The sequence below is a fragment of the Colletotrichum higginsianum genome, chromosome 1 (genome assembly GCF_001672515.1).
Source record: "Colletotrichum higginsianum IMI 349063 chromosome 1, whole genome shotgun sequence".
NCBI classification, from domain to species: Eukaryota; Fungi; Ascomycota; class Sordariomycetes; order Glomerellales; family Glomerellaceae; genus Colletotrichum; species Colletotrichum higginsianum.
In genome coordinates this window covers 4,183,187-4,200,474 of record NC_030954.1, presented here as the reverse complement: position 1 = coordinate 4,200,474, position 17,288 = coordinate 4,183,187, and the positions used below count along the sequence as shown (strand labels likewise).

General features: G+C 56.3%; 6 protein-coding genes across 6 annotated transcripts; 3 read left to right on the top strand and 3 right to left on the bottom strand.

Annotated features, from left to right (window-relative positions):
* Positions 1-366: 366 nt before the first annotated feature.
* CH63R_01250 (PAP2 superfamily protein) lies at positions 367-1,798 on the top strand (the record flags this gene model as incomplete). Its single annotated transcript, XM_018296225.1, has 2 exons — positions 367-788; positions 853-1,798. 2 exons carry the CDS (start codon positions 367-369, stop codon positions 1,796-1,798), a joined length of 1,368 nt encoding a protein of 455 aa, XP_018164587.1.
* Positions 1,799-6,450: 4,652 nt separating this feature from the next.
* Positions 6,451-6,678, top strand: CH63R_01249 (uncharacterized protein; the record flags this gene model as incomplete). Its single annotated transcript, XM_018296224.1, has 1 exon — positions 6,451-6,678. One exon carries the CDS (start codon positions 6,451-6,453, stop codon positions 6,676-6,678), a length of 228 nt encoding a protein of 75 aa, XP_018164586.1.
* Positions 6,679-7,546: 868 nt separating this feature from the next.
* Positions 7,547-8,886, bottom strand: CH63R_01248 (Calcium calmodulin-dependent protein kinase type i; the record flags this gene model as incomplete). Its single annotated transcript, XM_018296223.1, has 2 exons — positions 7,547-8,629; positions 8,701-8,886. The coding sequence occupies 2 exons, from the start codon at positions 8,884-8,886 to the stop codon at positions 7,547-7,549; spliced, it is 1,269 nt and encodes a 422-aa protein (XP_018164585.1).
* Positions 8,887-10,939: 2,053 nt separating this feature from the next.
* On the bottom strand, positions 10,940-11,633 carry CH63R_01247 (Peptidyl-tRNA hydrolase domain-containing protein; the record flags this gene model as incomplete). The annotated part of the gene is made up of 3 exons (XM_018296222.1): positions 10,940-11,024; positions 11,086-11,346; positions 11,398-11,633. The coding sequence occupies 3 exons, from the start codon at positions 11,631-11,633 to the stop codon at positions 10,940-10,942; spliced, it is 582 nt and encodes a 193-aa protein (XP_018164584.1).
* A 1,384-nt stretch (positions 11,634-13,017) lies between these two features.
* CH63R_01246 (RNA recognition domain-containing protein) lies at positions 13,018-15,710 on the top strand (the record flags this gene model as incomplete). Its single annotated transcript, XM_018296221.1, has 2 exons — positions 13,018-14,455; positions 14,509-15,710. The coding sequence occupies 2 exons, from the start codon at positions 13,018-13,020 to the stop codon at positions 15,708-15,710; spliced, it is 2,640 nt and encodes an 879-aa protein (XP_018164583.1).
* Positions 15,711-16,024: 314 nt separating this feature from the next.
* Positions 16,025-16,839, bottom strand: CH63R_01245 (Endoribonuclease L-PSP; the record flags this gene model as incomplete). The annotated part of the gene is made up of 3 exons (XM_018296220.1): positions 16,025-16,120; positions 16,182-16,334; positions 16,450-16,839. The coding sequence occupies 3 exons, from the start codon at positions 16,837-16,839 to the stop codon at positions 16,025-16,027; spliced, it is 639 nt and encodes a 212-aa protein (XP_018164582.1).
* Between the last annotated feature and the right edge of the window lie 449 nt (positions 16,840-17,288).

Below are 17,288 nucleotides of genomic sequence, written 5' to 3'. Positions count from 1 at the left end.
CCCTCCCTCAATCCCAAGACTTCCCATCCTGTTAATCATTCCCTCCTCCCTCGACGGCGACCACCCGCTTGCAAATCACACACACCACCTAGTCGACGAGTAGGATATTTCTGGGGGAATTCCAACAGGCCGGCTTGCTGGGGCATGACGTAGCTGGGTCATCGAGACAGAATCAAGACAAGACAAGACAAGAGAAACCTACCGGATGGTTTGGTTTTAGTCAGACACACACAAGTCGACGCAACACCGGAGAAAGACCTTGACGTCCTCGAGGTCCTTTATCTCCGCCACCTCTCTCACCCCGCCCCCTCGCTTTGCGTCGCGACTCTCAGAGCATCACCTGCTCCCCCGCGAGTATCAGCAACTATGCGTGACTTCGCCAGCTTCCTCCAAGGGAAGCCAACGCTCCCATCGCTTTGGACCGGCAACATCAACTTCGCCAAGCTCAACCCTATCCCGCACCGGTACCGACCCAGCCGGGCAAAGAGGAACCAGAAGAAGCGCGACACCTACAACGGTGCCGAGGATGTCACCTCACTTCAGAGATCGTTCAACCCTCTCGTCACATTACGGAAACTGCAAAATCACAAGTGGAGGCTCCTCGACCTGCAGTACACCATCCTGATCGCCCTGATCATCTTCTCACTTTGCATCACGCCCTCGGCCCCTCTAATCAAGACCCTCGCCGTCGCCGGTGGTCTCCTGCTCCTGACCGTTCCTGCCACGAGCCAGTTCTTCTTCCCCGGGCTGAGTATATGGACGTATCTCATCTATTTCTTTTGTAGCCGGTAAGTCTCATTTGTGCCCCATTTTCACCCCTCTGATGTCTCCAGACGCTGACAGAAGTACCAGCTTCATTGATGCGAAATATCGCCCTCACATCTGGGTTCGCGTTTTGCCCGCTCTCGAGAATGTCCTTTACGGCGCCAACCTCTCTAATATCTTGTCCGCTCACACCCACCCCGTTCTCGACATCCTCGCTTGGATCCCGTACGGCTTAGGTCATTTCGGCGCCCCCTTTATCTGCGCCGGCTTCCTGTTCTTCTTCGCTGCCCCCAAGACCGTCCCCGTCTTCGCCAAGTGCTTCGGATGGCTCAACGTTCTCGGCGTCACAATCCAGCTTGTCTTCCCCTGCACTCCCCCGTGGTACGAGAACGAGCATGGCCTGGCGCCCGCCGCCTACGGCATGCAAGGATCCCCCGCCGGCCTGGCCCGCATCGACGCCATCCTCGGAATCGACATGTACACGACGAGCTTCACGACGGCCCCCGTACCCTTTGGTGCCTTCCCCTCGCTGCACGCCGCCGACGCCGTCATGGAGGCTCTCATTCTGAGCTACTGCTTCCCCCGTTTCCGCCCCCTGTTCATGATTTATGTCGGATGGATCTGGTGGGCGACGATGTACCTCAACCACCACTACGCAGTCGACCTGGTTGGCGGTTCCCTTCTTTCTGCCGGCATATTCTACTTCGCCAAGGCCCGGTACCTGCCTCAACAGCAGGCCGACAAGAAGACTCGTTGGGAGTATGACTACGTTGAGATTGGCGAGCAAACCAAGACGTTCGACGAGGAGTACGGACGGATGTACAACATGGGCTACCTCCGGCGACGTGGAAGCTCATCGAGCGACGAGTGGGCCGTTGGCAGCAGTTCCAGTTACAGCGCATCAAGCCGGGGCAGCGGAAGCTTGAGTCCCGCGCTATCTGAAGAATCCGGCCGCAGCATCTTCAGCATCGAGATCCGACCCGACCACGAACGATACGAAATCCCTCAGCTTACCGAAGTGGCCATACGGTAGATTTGACTGTTCGCGCCGCACGGCGAACGTCAATCTAAAGCCCTACCATAATGCAACTGAGCGGTATCGCCGGCCGGATGAACCTAATACCTCCACGGTCACGTCGAGCGCGATAATAGCTCTCAACAGACGATACCAGGCAACCCGATACAAAAGACCAACACCCCTTAACCGATACCTTTTTTGTTCGATTCTCATCATCAGCACTTTTTACTCAACACGGATACCACTTTGGATTACCTGTACCATTTGCATCAGCAGCACAGCAACGGCGCAATCGTGGTATTATTATTATTATTATTTGCAAACGACAGAATTAGCCGGAGAATCATGGTTCTCGACAGGCTTTGCAGTAACGGCCTATTGGATGATCACAACGGCAGACAGACCCACGGAGCTGGGGAGAGTGGCGTACACGGCACGAGGACATGGAGACATAGACCTCCGTACATTTAATGTGTTCAACGTCGAGATCTCGGCCCGTCCCTCTGCTTCGGCTCGGTGCCAGATGCAGAGTGGAGGAGAACGATCTCAGGCGTCCGGCCAGGAGGAAGGCGGACCCGAAGTAATGTGGAGGATGAGATGGAGTACACCACAAGCAGAGGTGGTAGAGCAGTCGCTACTGAAGTAGTTGATGAAGAACCAGAAGAAAGAATACGAGGAGCATTTCTCCTAACAAGACCCATTGCATCCATCCACTACCCGCCCATGCATCACCGTGACTTGCTCGTTACTGACACGCTCAAGATTGAATTAGATGACAAGGAGACGCGCCAACTTGGCATGCTGGACTGACCTGTTATTGCTGACGTCGAATGTCGGGCCCGCCTGAGCTGATCCCGGTCGGGTCGGTAGGGGTCCGGCAGAGGGTTGGAAGCGGAATTGCCTTTGCCGCACCGCCTCGTACCCTGTGGGTGGATTGCGGCGCAAGAATTACGTAGGCCGGCATGCTACTGCGGCGCAGACGCGTGTGGTGAAGAAGGGGGGGTCTTTTGGAGAAGAATGACGCTAAGCCAAGACCCGAGCATTCGGGACCGGGGGAGGAGGATTGGGGCTGATGGGGCTTGGCTGACTCCCGCCCGTACCGAGTATCGACCGGGGGTGATGTGGGTCTTCATCACCGCAGGACGCCGGGCAGGGATTCCCGGTGTGTCTTGGCAGGGCTCTCGAAGGTTTGGATTCGGGCTTTTGGGTTCGAGAGGGGGGAGGGGAGGGGGGTTTTGTTTTTTCTTCACTTGTTTGTGTGGTGATTTCCCCTTGTGTGTTCCGGAGGAGGCACACGCGGGGCCGTTGGGCTGGGAAATATGACGACGACAGGTCGGCGATGGGGTAGCATGGGTATGTAGCCGGTCAGTGAGATATTGCTAATTTCCCCAGAGCGAGGTCGGGAGGAAATGGGGCGGGCAGAGCCGCGGGGAGAGGGAGGGTGAAAAGGAAAAGGGGGGTGTGTGCACGCAATTGGTGAGAGGATGACTGCCGTTGCTGCTCACGTTTCGGGTTCGAGCCTGACTTGGGTCTGACGAGAGAGGGTGAACAGTGTCGTGTAGTGGCGTCGGACAGTCCTCGAGAAAGATGCCCGACGACGACGGGGCGGGGGGCGAAGCGTAGTGAGGAAGCGTTCGAAACCAAACATGAGGCTCTGTGAGATGGATAAGGGATGGCCTACGTGCTTGGAACGCCAACGCAGGAACCCGAGAACCACCCTCCCCGATATGGCGTGCCTTGTTCTAACACCGACATAACAGGCGCTCACCCTGCTTCCCGTGATCGAGTATGTGGCATCCGGACGCTGCAGCGTCCCGATGTCTGCCGCCCGGCCCTGCGCTAGGAAGACAGTCGACGACGTCCCGTCCGCATGGTTGCCTACAGTCGGGTAGAATATCCGGTCGTAAGTGTCGGTCTCGATTGGTCGCGAAGAAATACTCAGGTCCCCGGTGTCGTCTTACGGCGCCCAGAAGACGCCGACGGTCCCCGCAGGCTCGTTGAGTTCGGCGTCGAGGCGGACCAGGGACTAGGGACATGGTGTCGTCGTAGTGGAGTATCGGTCGCTGGGCGCCGCTGAAGAGGAGCACGTCGTCCGCGGTGGCCCATAGCCTCGGAGAAGTCCACGTCGTTTTGGCTATCGGAGCGGACGACGTACATGTTCCCAGTGCATGTTGCAGGAGACGATTATGTCGCGTCGTCGGGGTCGACGCGTATGGCGAACTCGCAGCCCACGCTTTCGAAGTCTGTTTTGTTGCCTAGTGGTTCCGAATCGTACGTGAGCTCGCTGCTGCCGCCTTGGCCCATCATGTCGGAGACGACGTCCTCTGTTTATCCACGTCCATTGGTTCTAGGAGGAGTAACAGCTGGAGGAGCAGTTTCAGCCGGGAGTGCGGGATCGGTCGGAGATGTGGGAAGGCACGTAGCCTTAGTATCGAATGCCAGAATCCAGTCAAAGGCCCAAGGACACTAGAGAAAATCCACGCCATGCAGCTTCGCTTCGGCGGCTGGGAGTTGATGTTCAGAGGAAGTATCGTATGTGTCCTTCGATGTCGGTATACACAACCTGTCGCGCTAGCTGATCTGCGTGGTGATGCCAGGACGAAGATCTGGGCGTGAACACCAATCTTCAGAACGAACCGGATGTCGGCTCGCACACCAACCTCGTACTCGATGATTTCCCCTGTGGGAGGCGGGGTCCATTTCGCCCGGTCAGCACTCTTAGACGTTCTCGACATTGACTTGGACGCTTCCGCAACCGACGGAGTGGACGTTCCTGAGGAAGAACTTGGTTAAGAATGGCGTCGCACCAGGGCGACTACGCCTGCTTGACGCGTAGGTCTTTCAGTCTCCTCTCGTCTGGTCGGCCCATTATGGGTTAGGGAACTTCCGGGAAATTTTGTAAATGCTTCTAGTGATCGCCATTGCCTGTTTTGCCCGGCTTCGTCAGCTTGTTTGGCTGGCTAGATGATGTACTTGGTGAAAGCCCTGCCGATTGCTCCTCATAGGCATTAACGATGTCGGTGCTCTTTGCAGTTGAGATCGTTCGGAGTCAGGTCGTCAATGCCTAGGTCCCCCAGAATGGATTCCTCGAAGAAACCAGGTGCCAGTTCGTGAATGAACTACTGGGTCTCGGGAGAAAGGGCGACGTAGGTGAAGCCAATTTCGAGATCATGGTCAAATAAGTCCTTCGGGCAACCCGCTGGCAGGCCGTCCCTGTTACCAACCGGTTGCAATACATGCCCGGGGCTGGGACAGACAGGCCAATGTTGGCAATGGCATCGCTAGAAGCAAGCGGCGCGTTGCTTTGCATCACAAATGCAATGCCTTTCTGTACGACGTTGTCGATGAGGCTCCATTCGGTTGCACAGCAACTCGTTCCTCAGAACCTGACATAGGAAAAGTTGGCAGAGGGCCCCGGGGCGAGAGAGTCTGGCGATGCATTACCCAGCAGCGGCGGACCCAGCACGGAAAAATCCGGCTCACTCCGTCCAGTTCCAGATCCAGCTCTGGTTCTAATCCCATACCAAGTCCCTGTGCCAGAACTGGTGATAGGGTGAAAAATAGGGAGGTGGTTGCGGAGGTTCTGAAAATCGAAATTTGGTCTTCAGCTGGTTGAGTTTCTGGCGTCTCTTTGCGTGGGAAACGTACAGGCTCCGCTAGCTGCTACAGGCAGACCGGAAGATGTCTTGAGAACCGTGCTGCATAAAACGGTTATACGGTATGCTGATTTGGAAGATGTCGAACCGGTATGGATGATTTCGGTTGGCAAGAATGAGGAAAAGAGTGTAGACGGCCTTCGGGACCAATACAAAAGAGGAAGATGGATGGGATACCAGAGTGGCAGTGTCAGAAATGAAGGTTTGGTTCCTTACTTGAAACTCCTAATGTCGATGAATATATAGATGGCAAGGTGAACCAAGGGTGAAAGCTGGGGAAGCGAGGTGTCGACATGAGGCTTGACTAGGTCGTTGGCGTTTTCATCGTTCCATTACAAATGCTTACTTGGCAAAAGGACCGCCTTGAATGACTCCTAGGGACTATCAGGGTATCCCTCGCCCAATGCACCACTGAGAAAAGAGTAGAGTAAGAAAGGGGAAGGAGTTATCTCGCAGTTGAGGGGATACTTCGCGGGTGTAAGACGACCGGGGTTTTTGATCGCGAGCCCGACTCCGTTGGAGTTTAGCATCAGGCATCCCCTTCCCGGAAACCATCAATAGCACCATACCGGTGCAATATAATTAGCTTCGACCAACAATGATAATATCCACACTCGAGACAGCTCCTACTGGGAATGTTGGCAGAAGATCGCCGTATGACTGCGAAAAGACGACCTCTGGAAGCACGACTCCTGTCGAGCTGTATGGTGCGATTATGCCTCAAAGTCCGTAAGAGCCGCTCGTCCGGCATGGGTTCAGGTGGCTGGCTATAAATCATCTCTGCCCGTTCCCGGATATGGCAGAGATACAGTCCGCATCCTCACCATTCTACGACTTTGGCCAGACTACATACTTAGTACCAGGTGCGACCCCAAACAGCGAACGCTCTTACTGATGTGCTGACGAGATATAACCAGAAAACATCCGCGCAAAAAAACAAACAAAAACCAGCCCCCCAAAAAGCATATCACCTGTCCAAAAGACTTCCAAAGAACCCCGACTCTCGCTGCCATGAAGTTCGCCGCCCTCGTCTCCGCCCTCACGCTCCTCGCCTCCGCCGCATCTGCCGCGACCTGCCGCGACTGCAACTACAGGTCCATCGACCCGAACCGCTGCAAAGGCTGCAGGAGCTCGGAGGTATATTTTGGAACCGACCAGCGCTGCGTGGCATGCACCTCCGCCTGCCCGGTTGCGAATCCGGCCAGCGACTACTCCGGCGGGACAGTGTACGACTGCTGAGGGTATGATACAGAAGGCTAGAATTTGCTCTACGAGGTCGGCCCAGGTTGCTCTCCCGCGTAGACAATGAAAGTTTCGGTTGTGCGTGAGTCAAAGTAGCAAGACCCTAGGGTTTCTATTGAACAGGTCACATCAATCCACAGTCTTTGGCCGCAATGAAATAGACACAACGGAACACTGTTTCCACTTGCCGTCGTCATCTAGCTCATATCTGCAAAAGATAGCCTAATCGGAGGCCCGGATATTGTCTGTATGACCCATAAACTTGCTTCTATAGGACGCCGCGATGTCACATGAGTCGGCAAGAGACTGATGCCAACAAGACTTGCGTAGTCTCCGCCAATCATCACTCAGAAGGACTGGCTGGGTCCATTCATATCATTCCATTAAACGGGCTGCTTATCCGAGTCCTGTCCTTGATATATGCCTATAGGAATCTTGCTGGGACATGGAAAAAAGTAAAGAAAGGGAATTGGTGCCGCGATTCGGCCCAACCCACAGTCAGTGTGTGCCATCCAATGGCGGAGCCAGTCCGCGGATGTCAACCTGAGGTATCTAGTTTTCCTGCTGTTTCTTCCACTGCCAGACTTGTCATCCCCCTGATCATGCTCTCAGCAGACAGGTTTGTGACACCAGAGACAATGACGCCTTATGACAGAGGAAACACTGTGGCCGTTGCTTTGACTTCTCCCAGGCTCTTTGCCGCACGACCTCCTCGCATGTGCGTGAAGAGACCCCTCAAAGCCTCCTTGGTCGGGCAGTCAAGTCTCAAAGGCTGTGTCCCCTCAACAGATTGCAAGTTGTCTGCCTTATGCAGGTCTTCGTGGAAGGCTGTGACCTTCACACTTGGTACGGCATTGCGACGGGACTATCGTCGCAATGCAGAACCACTCCACAAGCCCCTGCTCGTCTCAACCACCTTGTTCTGCTCACTGCCTGGCCGCAGGCTGGCCGGTACACCGCTCAGCGTTGGCCCGGCATCTGTCATGACAACATCAGTCTGGCTATCGGCTTCGGGTTGGGTACCGTAGCCCGAGTCCTTATCACCCTGGCTACTTATACTGATGGCGCTATCGTCCTTTCTCGTGTTTGGCTGGGTCTTCAGAGCCGCGGCTCCCCGTGTGGGTTCTTGCGACTTGGCCCCGTCCATCAAGTTGGCCTGACCCTCGCGGAGCTTGTTGATGGCGCGGACGGTATCAATGGCAGCATGCAGGGTCCTGCGAGCGTTGAAGTTCTTCTTGACGGTTGGCAACAGGTTCTGGCCTTCGCCTTCGCCGTTGTTGAGGTAGCCGGCGACGAAGGGGTGCTGCAGGGCGTCATGCGCCGTCATGCGCTTGTTCGGGTCGATGGTGAGGCAGCGACGGATGAAGTCCTTGGCATGGTCGGAGACGCCACGCCAGTAGTCGAAGGGCGTGAAACTGTAGTCGGCGTTCAGGATGGCCTGCATCTCCTCGAAATCGCTGTCGCGGTCGAAGGGCGTGTAGCCGCACAGGAGGAAGTAGGTGATGACGCCAATAGCCCAGACATCGACGGGTTTGCCATGGCCAATCTTTTTGAAGATCTCGGGAGCCATGTATCCAGGGGTGCCGCATGTCGTGGTCAGGACGTGGAACTGCTCCTCATCCATAATGCGGCTCAGTCCGAAATCGGCAATTAGGAGGTCTGCATTGTCTTCTGGTGTGCGGAAAAGGAGGTTCTCGGGCTTCAGGTCGCGGTGGACGATGCCGTGGTCGTGCAGGTACGCGACGGCGGAGAGGGTGGCGCGGACAAGGTCGGCGGCATCTGATTCGAAGTAGCTGCCTTTGCGGCAAATTCGGTCAAAGAGCTCACCGCCGAGAGCCAGGTCGGTGACGAGGTAGAGGTTGTTCATGGTTTCGAAGTAGTCGACGAGAGTCAGGATGTTCTGGTTGCCCATGGAGACCTTTTTCAGCACCGCGATCTCGTTGCGGACCTGCGAAAAAGGGGCTTGTCAGCTTTGGTGCTCGACTGGACACTCGAAGATTAGACGGAGAAAGGACGCACCATGTGTTCTCGGCCGGCCATCAATCGCTTGTTGATGACCTTTGCGGCGTAGTAGCGACCGGTATCGATGTGAACGCATTCCTTTACGACGGAGTAAGAGCCAGCGCCCAGCGTCTTGCCGACCTTGTACCTGCAGGGCTGGACCTGAGGCTGCTGAGAGGCTCCATTGGAACCGTTGGAAGCCATCGATGCGGTCCGGGGGGAGTTCGATGGCAGGTTTGGAGATACGGGGTTTCGAGATGGCGGGCGTCACCCACCGGTCGAGGGCTGGGTGATTATCCGGGAGGAAGAGTCGGTCGGGAAGCTGGTGGACGCGGATTCAGAGGGCGGTTGAGGTTGGCGGGGTAAGCAAAAGGCGGAAACCGAGTTGGTGTTTTTGGGGTCGCCTTAAAGGTAGGCCGTCAGCTGGGGGCCAATGTTGGTTGGTTCGACAGTTTCTTTGTCGACTAAGCGGGCTCCAACTGCTTGAAAGGAGATGGCAGAAGGGGTAGGAAACAGTCGTGTCGGCTAGAAAGAAAGAAAAAAAGAAGAAAAAAAGAGACCAAGGCTTGAAGTCCTGGGCGGGGTTGTTGTTCGGGCGAAGACTGATTGCTTCAAAAGGAGAGAGCAGGTGACAAAGTGGGCACGGCAGGTGGTTTGGATTGATTGTTTGGGCTGATTTGATGATCGACAGTCCCTGTCCGAGTTGGCTTTCCGCTTCGGAGGTGGAGGTGGTCGAGGGTCGAGGGTCGCGGGTCGAGGAAGTACGAGGTTCGAGGGGTCCGCGGGGCCAATTGTCCGTCCAGAGACAACAGGGGTCAAATTAGCAAGCACACCAGTCCCAGCAAGTTGATGAAGGGGGTGGGTGGGTGATGTGCTGTCACTCTATGACGCCGGGTCGCAGATCAACGTGATCAGGAGCGTCGAGGAGTTAAGCAGGCGATGAGCGGCGCAGACGCAGAGACGATGCCAGGAACTGGTGTGAGTGCTTGATGGCGATCAAGAGTGAGACGGAGAAGGAGGAGAAGGAGAAGGAGAGGGACGGATTGATATGGATCGAATGAGACTGGACGGGAAAGAGACGAACAAGTAAGTGGGTTCCGCCGGGCGGGAAGCACTAACATCGCGCTAGTCACACCAACCGACCGCCTCCAGGCCTTTCAGGCTTCAGCTAGACACTCTGTGCCCAAAGTGCCTCTGGATACCTAGGTACCTTACCGCAGATACCTACCTACATTCCAGTACCTAAAGTGCTGAAGAGTTGCTGATTGCGCCTGTTGTGATGCAAATGATGCCCTTTCAGGCATCTCAGCTCGTCACCATCTTCCAACCACAATCTATCACGATGAACCGACCCAATGGCAATGAGCGTCGACATCAGGGATGAGGGAATGAAGGAGCCGAGTGAGATTCCATAGAGACGCGGCCCCCACCCACCACCACTACCGCAGCCGGCGACACTGGTCCATACTCTCACCCATAGGCGCCCCCCCAGTCAGTCAGGGCGTTCCTCTGACATTCGCAGTCAGCAGGCAGCAAGCCCCCAAGAAGCAGAACGTCGGGTTGCCTCCTGTAGGATGAAATCGAAAGCGACAGATCTGACTGTTTCGGGACAATACCTGACTGCAATGAGCGCCACCCCAGACTTTTGGATGCAAGTATCCAAATACTGTATTGTATGCCCCGGGATGAGAGTAGGTTTGTATCTACAAATATCTTATGCTACATCATCTTTCTTTGTTCCCCGCCATTGATACCCGAGCGCTTCTCACCTGCTAAATGCACCGAATTTTCTTCTACCTCTTCTTTAACCCAGCATCAGGCGGGCACCATGGTTATACCCGGCAACCCGGTCGGCTCCGCAGATCCTTGCCGTCTCCTCATCCGTCCTGGAGAAGGACCCTTGAAAAGAAGGCGAGTTCGGAAAGTTGCAGTTAGTTCTGCAGTTGTCCCCTAAACTCAAAGTTCAGGGCCCAGAACGTTCCTGTGCCCAAGGCCGCACCTTGGTTCAGCTCTGGAGTCTGCGGTTTGGACCCCTTAATACCCCACCTCGCCCTTCTCAACGTCCACAACGGGCCGGTGTGTATGTGCATGTCTTAGTCACCTTTGCCGGCTTGAGCTAGGCGAGCAAAGCACGCCGCGATTCAGCACCACCGCCATGCGGTTCGAATCTCCAATACTCGCGGCGCTGGACCGAAATAGCGAGCGCACGTGCAACGCGTGCCACCATACACCATTGTACCATCTCTGGGCCGGCCACTCAGTCGAATGCCGACCGTCGACTCTGCTTCTTGGAGCCCAGCTGCTTCTTCTGCCTGAGCCGTCCTTCGTTGAATGACTTTGCTCTGCGTGTGGGGGTCCGTCAGTCTCTGGCTTGCCGCAGCGAGTTTCGACGCGTCCACTCACATCTCGGCGTGCTTCTTCTTCTTGTCCGGGCTTGTCTCGCCTGGGACTGTCTCTGCGTATATCCTCTTGACTTCATCGATGAGTTTATGCTGGTTCTCTTCTGTGTTGGCCTCTCTGTGCCGGTGCGTCTGTGCCTGCAGCGTCAAAGAATCCGACCTGGCCGTGTAATACTTCGATTCTCTGATGCCCCGGTGCAGCAGTTTCGGCAGAACCGACAGGAGGTCCTTCACAGGCCACACAGTGATGGCTTTGCTTTCAGTTCTGAGGGGATGGTGAGCAATGAGCGTCGGCTGCTACATGGCAGAAACTAACTTGTTGACGTGCTGTCCACCGGGGCCGCTCGAGCGCGCGTAACTTGTCTGGCCCTTGGGAAGCTGGCTACCGTCGAAGGTCGCGTGCCATGATCTCGCCTTTGCCAGCTCTTCAGGGTCATACTCTGCCTCGAATGCCTGGAACCTGGCCCAGCGAATGGGTTGTAGGGGTCGTATGAGAGGATTTCCCACTCTTGGGCGTACGGATCGAAGGATACCAATGACCAGCTTCATCATGGCAAGCCAGGAGGCTTCAGGTGTTATGAAAGTTGAATACTTCAGGTCAGACCAAAGCTGACGGAGATGAAACCTGGATACACAAGAGGCAAAATGGATATGAGTGTTTCAAGTTGGCTAAGCACAATGAGCTTTGGTTTGTATCAGGTTGGCCGACCTCTTCCACAGCTCTCCAATCCTCAGACAGACTGTTCATTGACGATAATGATGATGGGTTGAAGTGGAGCTTTTTGCTGAACAGAGATAGCAGTGCCAATAGCCTAGTTATCACGTTGGATTTGGCACAGTGTGCCAATGTATCTGACAGGCTCGACCTGCTGACCTCATCCATTTCACTTTGCCCCAAGCAGCTAGCTTGTCTTATGGGACCGTGTCCATTGTCCCAAGAGAGTATTGGCCAGAATTCGTTATGCCTATCCACCTACCCTGGTCATATTCCACCAAGCCTTGCAGGGCAGTTGCAGAGCTTTTGCACCTTCCCTTCCTTTGCGTGTGCTGCAAGTTGGGCTTTTCGACCCTTTTTCCTCTTCTTGAGCTCCAAGCTTTTTAGCCTTTTTCCCTGCTGCACACACTTTCACGCAACACACCAATCCTCCGCCTGCAACAACAGCTCGGCGCCCATGGCTTCAAGGCCCGACACTCCTCTCACGCATCTTCCGGCCTAATCGACCACCTCTCACCCAATCGACAACCAGCGCAGCTCAAGGAATTAAACTCTGGGAAACTTGCGACTCCTCTTCACTTTGGACCAAACTTTTTTTCTCTCCTCTGCAGCTTCTGAAAGCTCCTTGCGACCGCCAACCACTCACACCCTATAGGAGAGACCCTCCCGTGCTTGCGTCCCCTTCTTTCCTTCTTTCCCCTTCTTCCCTTTTTCCCACTCTGGCACCTTGCACAGCTGCACCTGCTGCTTTCCACCCCGCCTTCCTCCCGCTTTTCGCGTTTTGGCTTCCAGCCCAATCACAATCACAATCACAACCATTTGTGCTTCGCCTATTTTCTGCCTTGCGCGCTCTCGCATAGGTATCACTCCAACATCTCGACTGAAATCTGCAGAGAACAAGGCGTCTAGTTGCCTCGTTCACCAACCTTCCAACTTGACTTAAAGCCCATTTCCAACCTCGCATCGCAGGCTCTTCCTCATCCCACTCTTCAACGCCGACTCACTCACTCTCTCTCCAAGCTTCTCTGCCTGTTTTGCGCCAGCCTCGCCACCAGCCATCAACCAGCCAAGCAAACTCCAAACAAGCCATCTTAAGGCTTTCAGCCACCCAAGCTCCAAGCTCCAAGCTGTCGTCGCACCGCCACTCACCATCCACCATCCATCGTCACCCATCGCCTCACTGCTGCCGCCATCAAACGTGCGCCCCCTTCCAACAACTTGATGCCCGAGCCAGAAGCTACTCCAGAGTTCGAGGCTACTGCCGCCGACCTCTCGCCCTACTGCCCATCTCCTCTTCACTCTGCCGCTTCGGCCGTAGTGCCTGCTCTCCAGGATACTGCTGATATCCTTGATGCAATGTCTTCATCCACTCAAACTAACGGAGTTGCCCACAGTGGCATAGACGCAGCGGCGTCTGGCCCTGTCAGTGCTGACTCGTATGCCATGGCCGACTTTGGCGATGCAGATGGCGACAACGAAGACCTCGACAGCCTGGACGATGCGTACGGAGAGGAAGAAGAGACACACACAGAGAAGACGCAGGAGCAGCAGGCGGAACCAGACGCCGGCGAGGATGACTACCTCAAAATCTTCGACTCTCCTCCTCAGGATGCGGATGAGGATGGCGCTGATCAGCATGATGTATCAAAGGCACCAGAATTCATGCACAATTCCGCCGCTTCTGATTCTTTGACGAGCCCTTTTCGAGTGGCCCCTCGACCTGTCGCTGATTCCTCGTCGGCCCAACCTGCTGCTACTGCTGCCACCGCTTCCGCGCTTCCCACGACAGCTGCCGCCCACCAAGGAGCTGGTTCGAGCGCGCCTTGTTCGACTGCCAACGGTCGCAATGACAATGCCCTCGAGGATGACCACGCCGCTGATATCTCTCGCCTTGTCGCTGAGATGACAGGCCAGACCGAGTCTCACGCAGACCAAAGCCCTGCCGGCCATGATGCCCAGTCATCCTCCAACTTGACCTCCTCATCCTCCTCCTCCGCCGCTGCCGCCGCCGCCTCTGCTACTCTTCCTCCCAGACCCCCACTGCCCCAGCAGACGGCTCCCATCTACCCTTCTGAAGAATACCGAGGCTTCCACCCCCAGAATGGCGCTTCTCAGGTCGCTCCCAACATGATCGCTCCCCCCACGCCGGGCCAGCCCTCCACCTACGTGTCTGCCGGTGCCCCTGGCACCACCCCGGACGCCTTTGGCAACCTCCCCCCCCCTCCTGCATCTGGTCTGAATGCGGCCGTCCCGATAACTTCCATGAATGCGCCTCCGTATCCCAATCCTGCCACTCACGCAGCCGGCCAGCCGGATGAGTCTACTGACCGCCAGAAGCACTGGGATACTTTTGTCAACGATGAGCGACGGTACATGGCGGACGCGAAGTGGGATAGGTTCCCCGATGGCTCACGCATCTTCATTGGTTCGCGCTCTCTCTCATCAGGCAGACCTGACGGCGCCATTGACTTTTTCTCAGGCAACCTGTCAAGCGAACGCGTCTCGAAACGGGATGTTTTTGACATCTTTCACAAGTACGGTCGCCTCGCCCAGATCTCCCTCAAGTCGGCCTATGGCTTCGTCCAGTACCACAGCCTGGAAGACGCCCAGGCTGCCATGGACAACCTTCAGGGCATCGAGATCAAGGGTCGCAAGATTCGTGAGTAGCTCGGTTCCGGGTATATCGGACCAAACGGCGCTGACTTAGACCAGATCTCGAAATCTCGCGTGCTCAGAAGAAGAAGGACGGCAACGAGCGCGCCCGTTCGCCGGATCGTGGAGGCCGGGGAGGTGCCCGGCAGTCGGGACGTCAAGATCGTCAGGACGCAGGCAACTCGCACCAAGATTCCCGTCGCAATCGCGATGACTACAGACCGAGTCGCAATTCGCCTTCCAGACGCAACGGCGGTCATGCCCGCGAAGACAGTCACGGTCGGGAGCGGCATCATTACGATGCCCAAGACCGCTCCCGTGGCCGGTCTCGTTCGCCTCAAGGTTACGGCCGCCAAAAGGACGCCTACCGCAGACGCACTCCCACCCCACCCGCTTACAACCGAGCCTCCGCAGCCGATGACCGCCTCGACATCCCCCGCCGCTACGGCAACCAGGTTCCTGATGTCCAGTTCCTGCTCCTCCAAGAGCTCAGTCGCGACTTCATTTCCTGGGTCGAGCGTGGCTTCACCGATCGAGGATTGAAGGTGGATGTTATGTTCCTTCACCCAAGCTTCCCGCGTGAGGCAATCATTCAAAGACAGGTGATTGAGGGCGTCCATGCCATCGTGGACCTCGACATGCACGCGCAGAACATCGGCAAAATCCCGGTTCGGGTTTTTGACCGCTCGGGCGGCCTGAGTGCCCGGTATGACGACTACCGCGACATTGACCCCCCTATCGCGGCAGAACTCGTCCTCCGTGCCAAGTCGCAAGCGATGCCGGCAGCTGCGCCGTACCAGAGTGCGCCCCCTCCTCAGCCACAGTACCAAGTATACGGACAGCAGCCGTATGGTCAGCCTGTGCCCCCCCACGCGCCCACCTACCCTGGACACCAGGGTCCTCCCCGCGGCCCGCCTCCTGCTCAGCAGCAGGCCGTCAACGCGGCGGATCTTGCCAGTATGATGAGTGGCATCGATAATGCAACCCTCCAGCGTCTATTGGCCAGCATGACCCCCCAAGGCGCCGGCCCAGCTGCTGCCAACAACGCCGCCGGAGCCGCGAACGCTCAAATTCAGGCCCTCATGGGAGGCATGCAGGCGGCGCCGCCTTCAGCACCGACTCAACCTGTCTCGTACGGCGGACAAGTTTATGCTCCCAACGGCCCGTCGTCTACCAACGGCCACCAGGCCCAAGCCGGCACCGGCGATTCAGCCGCGCAGGTCGAGAACATTATGGCACAGCTCGCTCGATATCGGCAGTGAGGTTCGCCGCATGGAACGCGATTTAGGGGGGGCTTGATGAAGACACGATGACGCTGGGAGGGCCTTGTGTATTTGTTATCCGGCGTTAGGAGGGTTGTGCATTATCGCATCGGTTACGCGAGGACGAAGGTGGGGAAAAGGTGGTTTTATAGACTTTTTGCGAGTGTCCAAGCCCAACCAAGGTGGGAGTATGTTTCCCATGCACCCACTACGGGCCGAGTACATATGTACAGACAGATGTTCGATAACCAGTTCTCATTTCCCTTGCTCAAAACACATAATTCAGTGACGGATGACAGGCCCGGTGGGGGGCTCTACAGCTTCTGGGCAGGCTTGTTAAGGAACGCCGTACACTCGATCTCGACGTCAGTGCCCAGCGGCAGCTGGTACACAGCGACGCACGTACGGGCCTTGGTTCTTGGTCAGCTTACCTCTCGGGGACATGGCGGACGGCTGGCTGCGCGGACTTACGGGCTTGGGGTCCCAGGTGAAGAACTCGTCGTAGGCCTCGTTCATGATGGCGAAGTCGGCCATCTTGGTGATGTAGACGTTGACCTTGACGATGTTGCGGGGGCTGCTGCCCGCGGCCTCGAGGACGGCGGCGAGGTTCTTGAGGGCTTGGCGCTGGAGGTGGGGGCGCGGGTTAGACCAGTACGTCTCTCATCAAGATGGTGGTGTGTCCAAAGGTAGAGGGGTTTAGTGGGGGGAGATGCTGAAGGAAGATTGAGACAACACGCACGGTCCGGTCCTTGACGGTGCCCTCGGCCTGCACCATGCCGGGCCTGTCGGTGAGGATGCCGATGCTGCCAGAGCAGTAGACCATGCCGTTGTACTTGATGGCTTGGGAGAACTGCGGCAGGGGCGGCGGGGCCGCGGTGGTGAGGACCTTTTCGATTTCGGACATGATTGCGGGGGTTTTTTTTTTTTTTGGGCGAGTGTGAATTGGCGTCTGGCGGGGTGTATTTGAGGGGGTCTCTGAATACGAAGACAGGGCTTGCGATGTGGTCGAGGAATTGTGCGTGGGGTAAAGATAGGGAATGAGAAATATGAGTGTGAATAGAGGATGAAGCGTATCTGGGTTGATATAAGAGTGTAGGATTGGGGATGATAAATCAACGTTGAGGTACATGGATGGATGGCCGAGAGGCAGAGAGAGATAGGCACCGGCGTGGGGTCGGAGGTAAATGCGGGCGCCCCTTGCGCCGGCGGCGGGGCGTGGAGAAGGACTCGATATCGGGTAGCATGTCAAGCAAGGGCGTCGAAGCGGGGCGCGGGGCTTGGATGTGTTTAGACCGAAGGCTGTGGACTAGGGATGAGGGCATGCCTTTGTATTGGGGTTGGTTTTCTTCTTATTGATGAAGTAGAAATGGGGATGTTGTTTCCGGAAAGCAATTGTCGACGGGAGAGTCACGGTTGCCAGTTGAACGCTACCTTTCCGTACCACCCCCGGAGCTTGAGACATCGCTCTGTTGGACGTATGCCGCGCTGCCATGAGCTGAAGAGTCACAGCCTCCGGTTGATAACTTTCAACCCGAAAATTCAATAAGCGACCATCTTCGTTCGATTTTATTCTCGTCA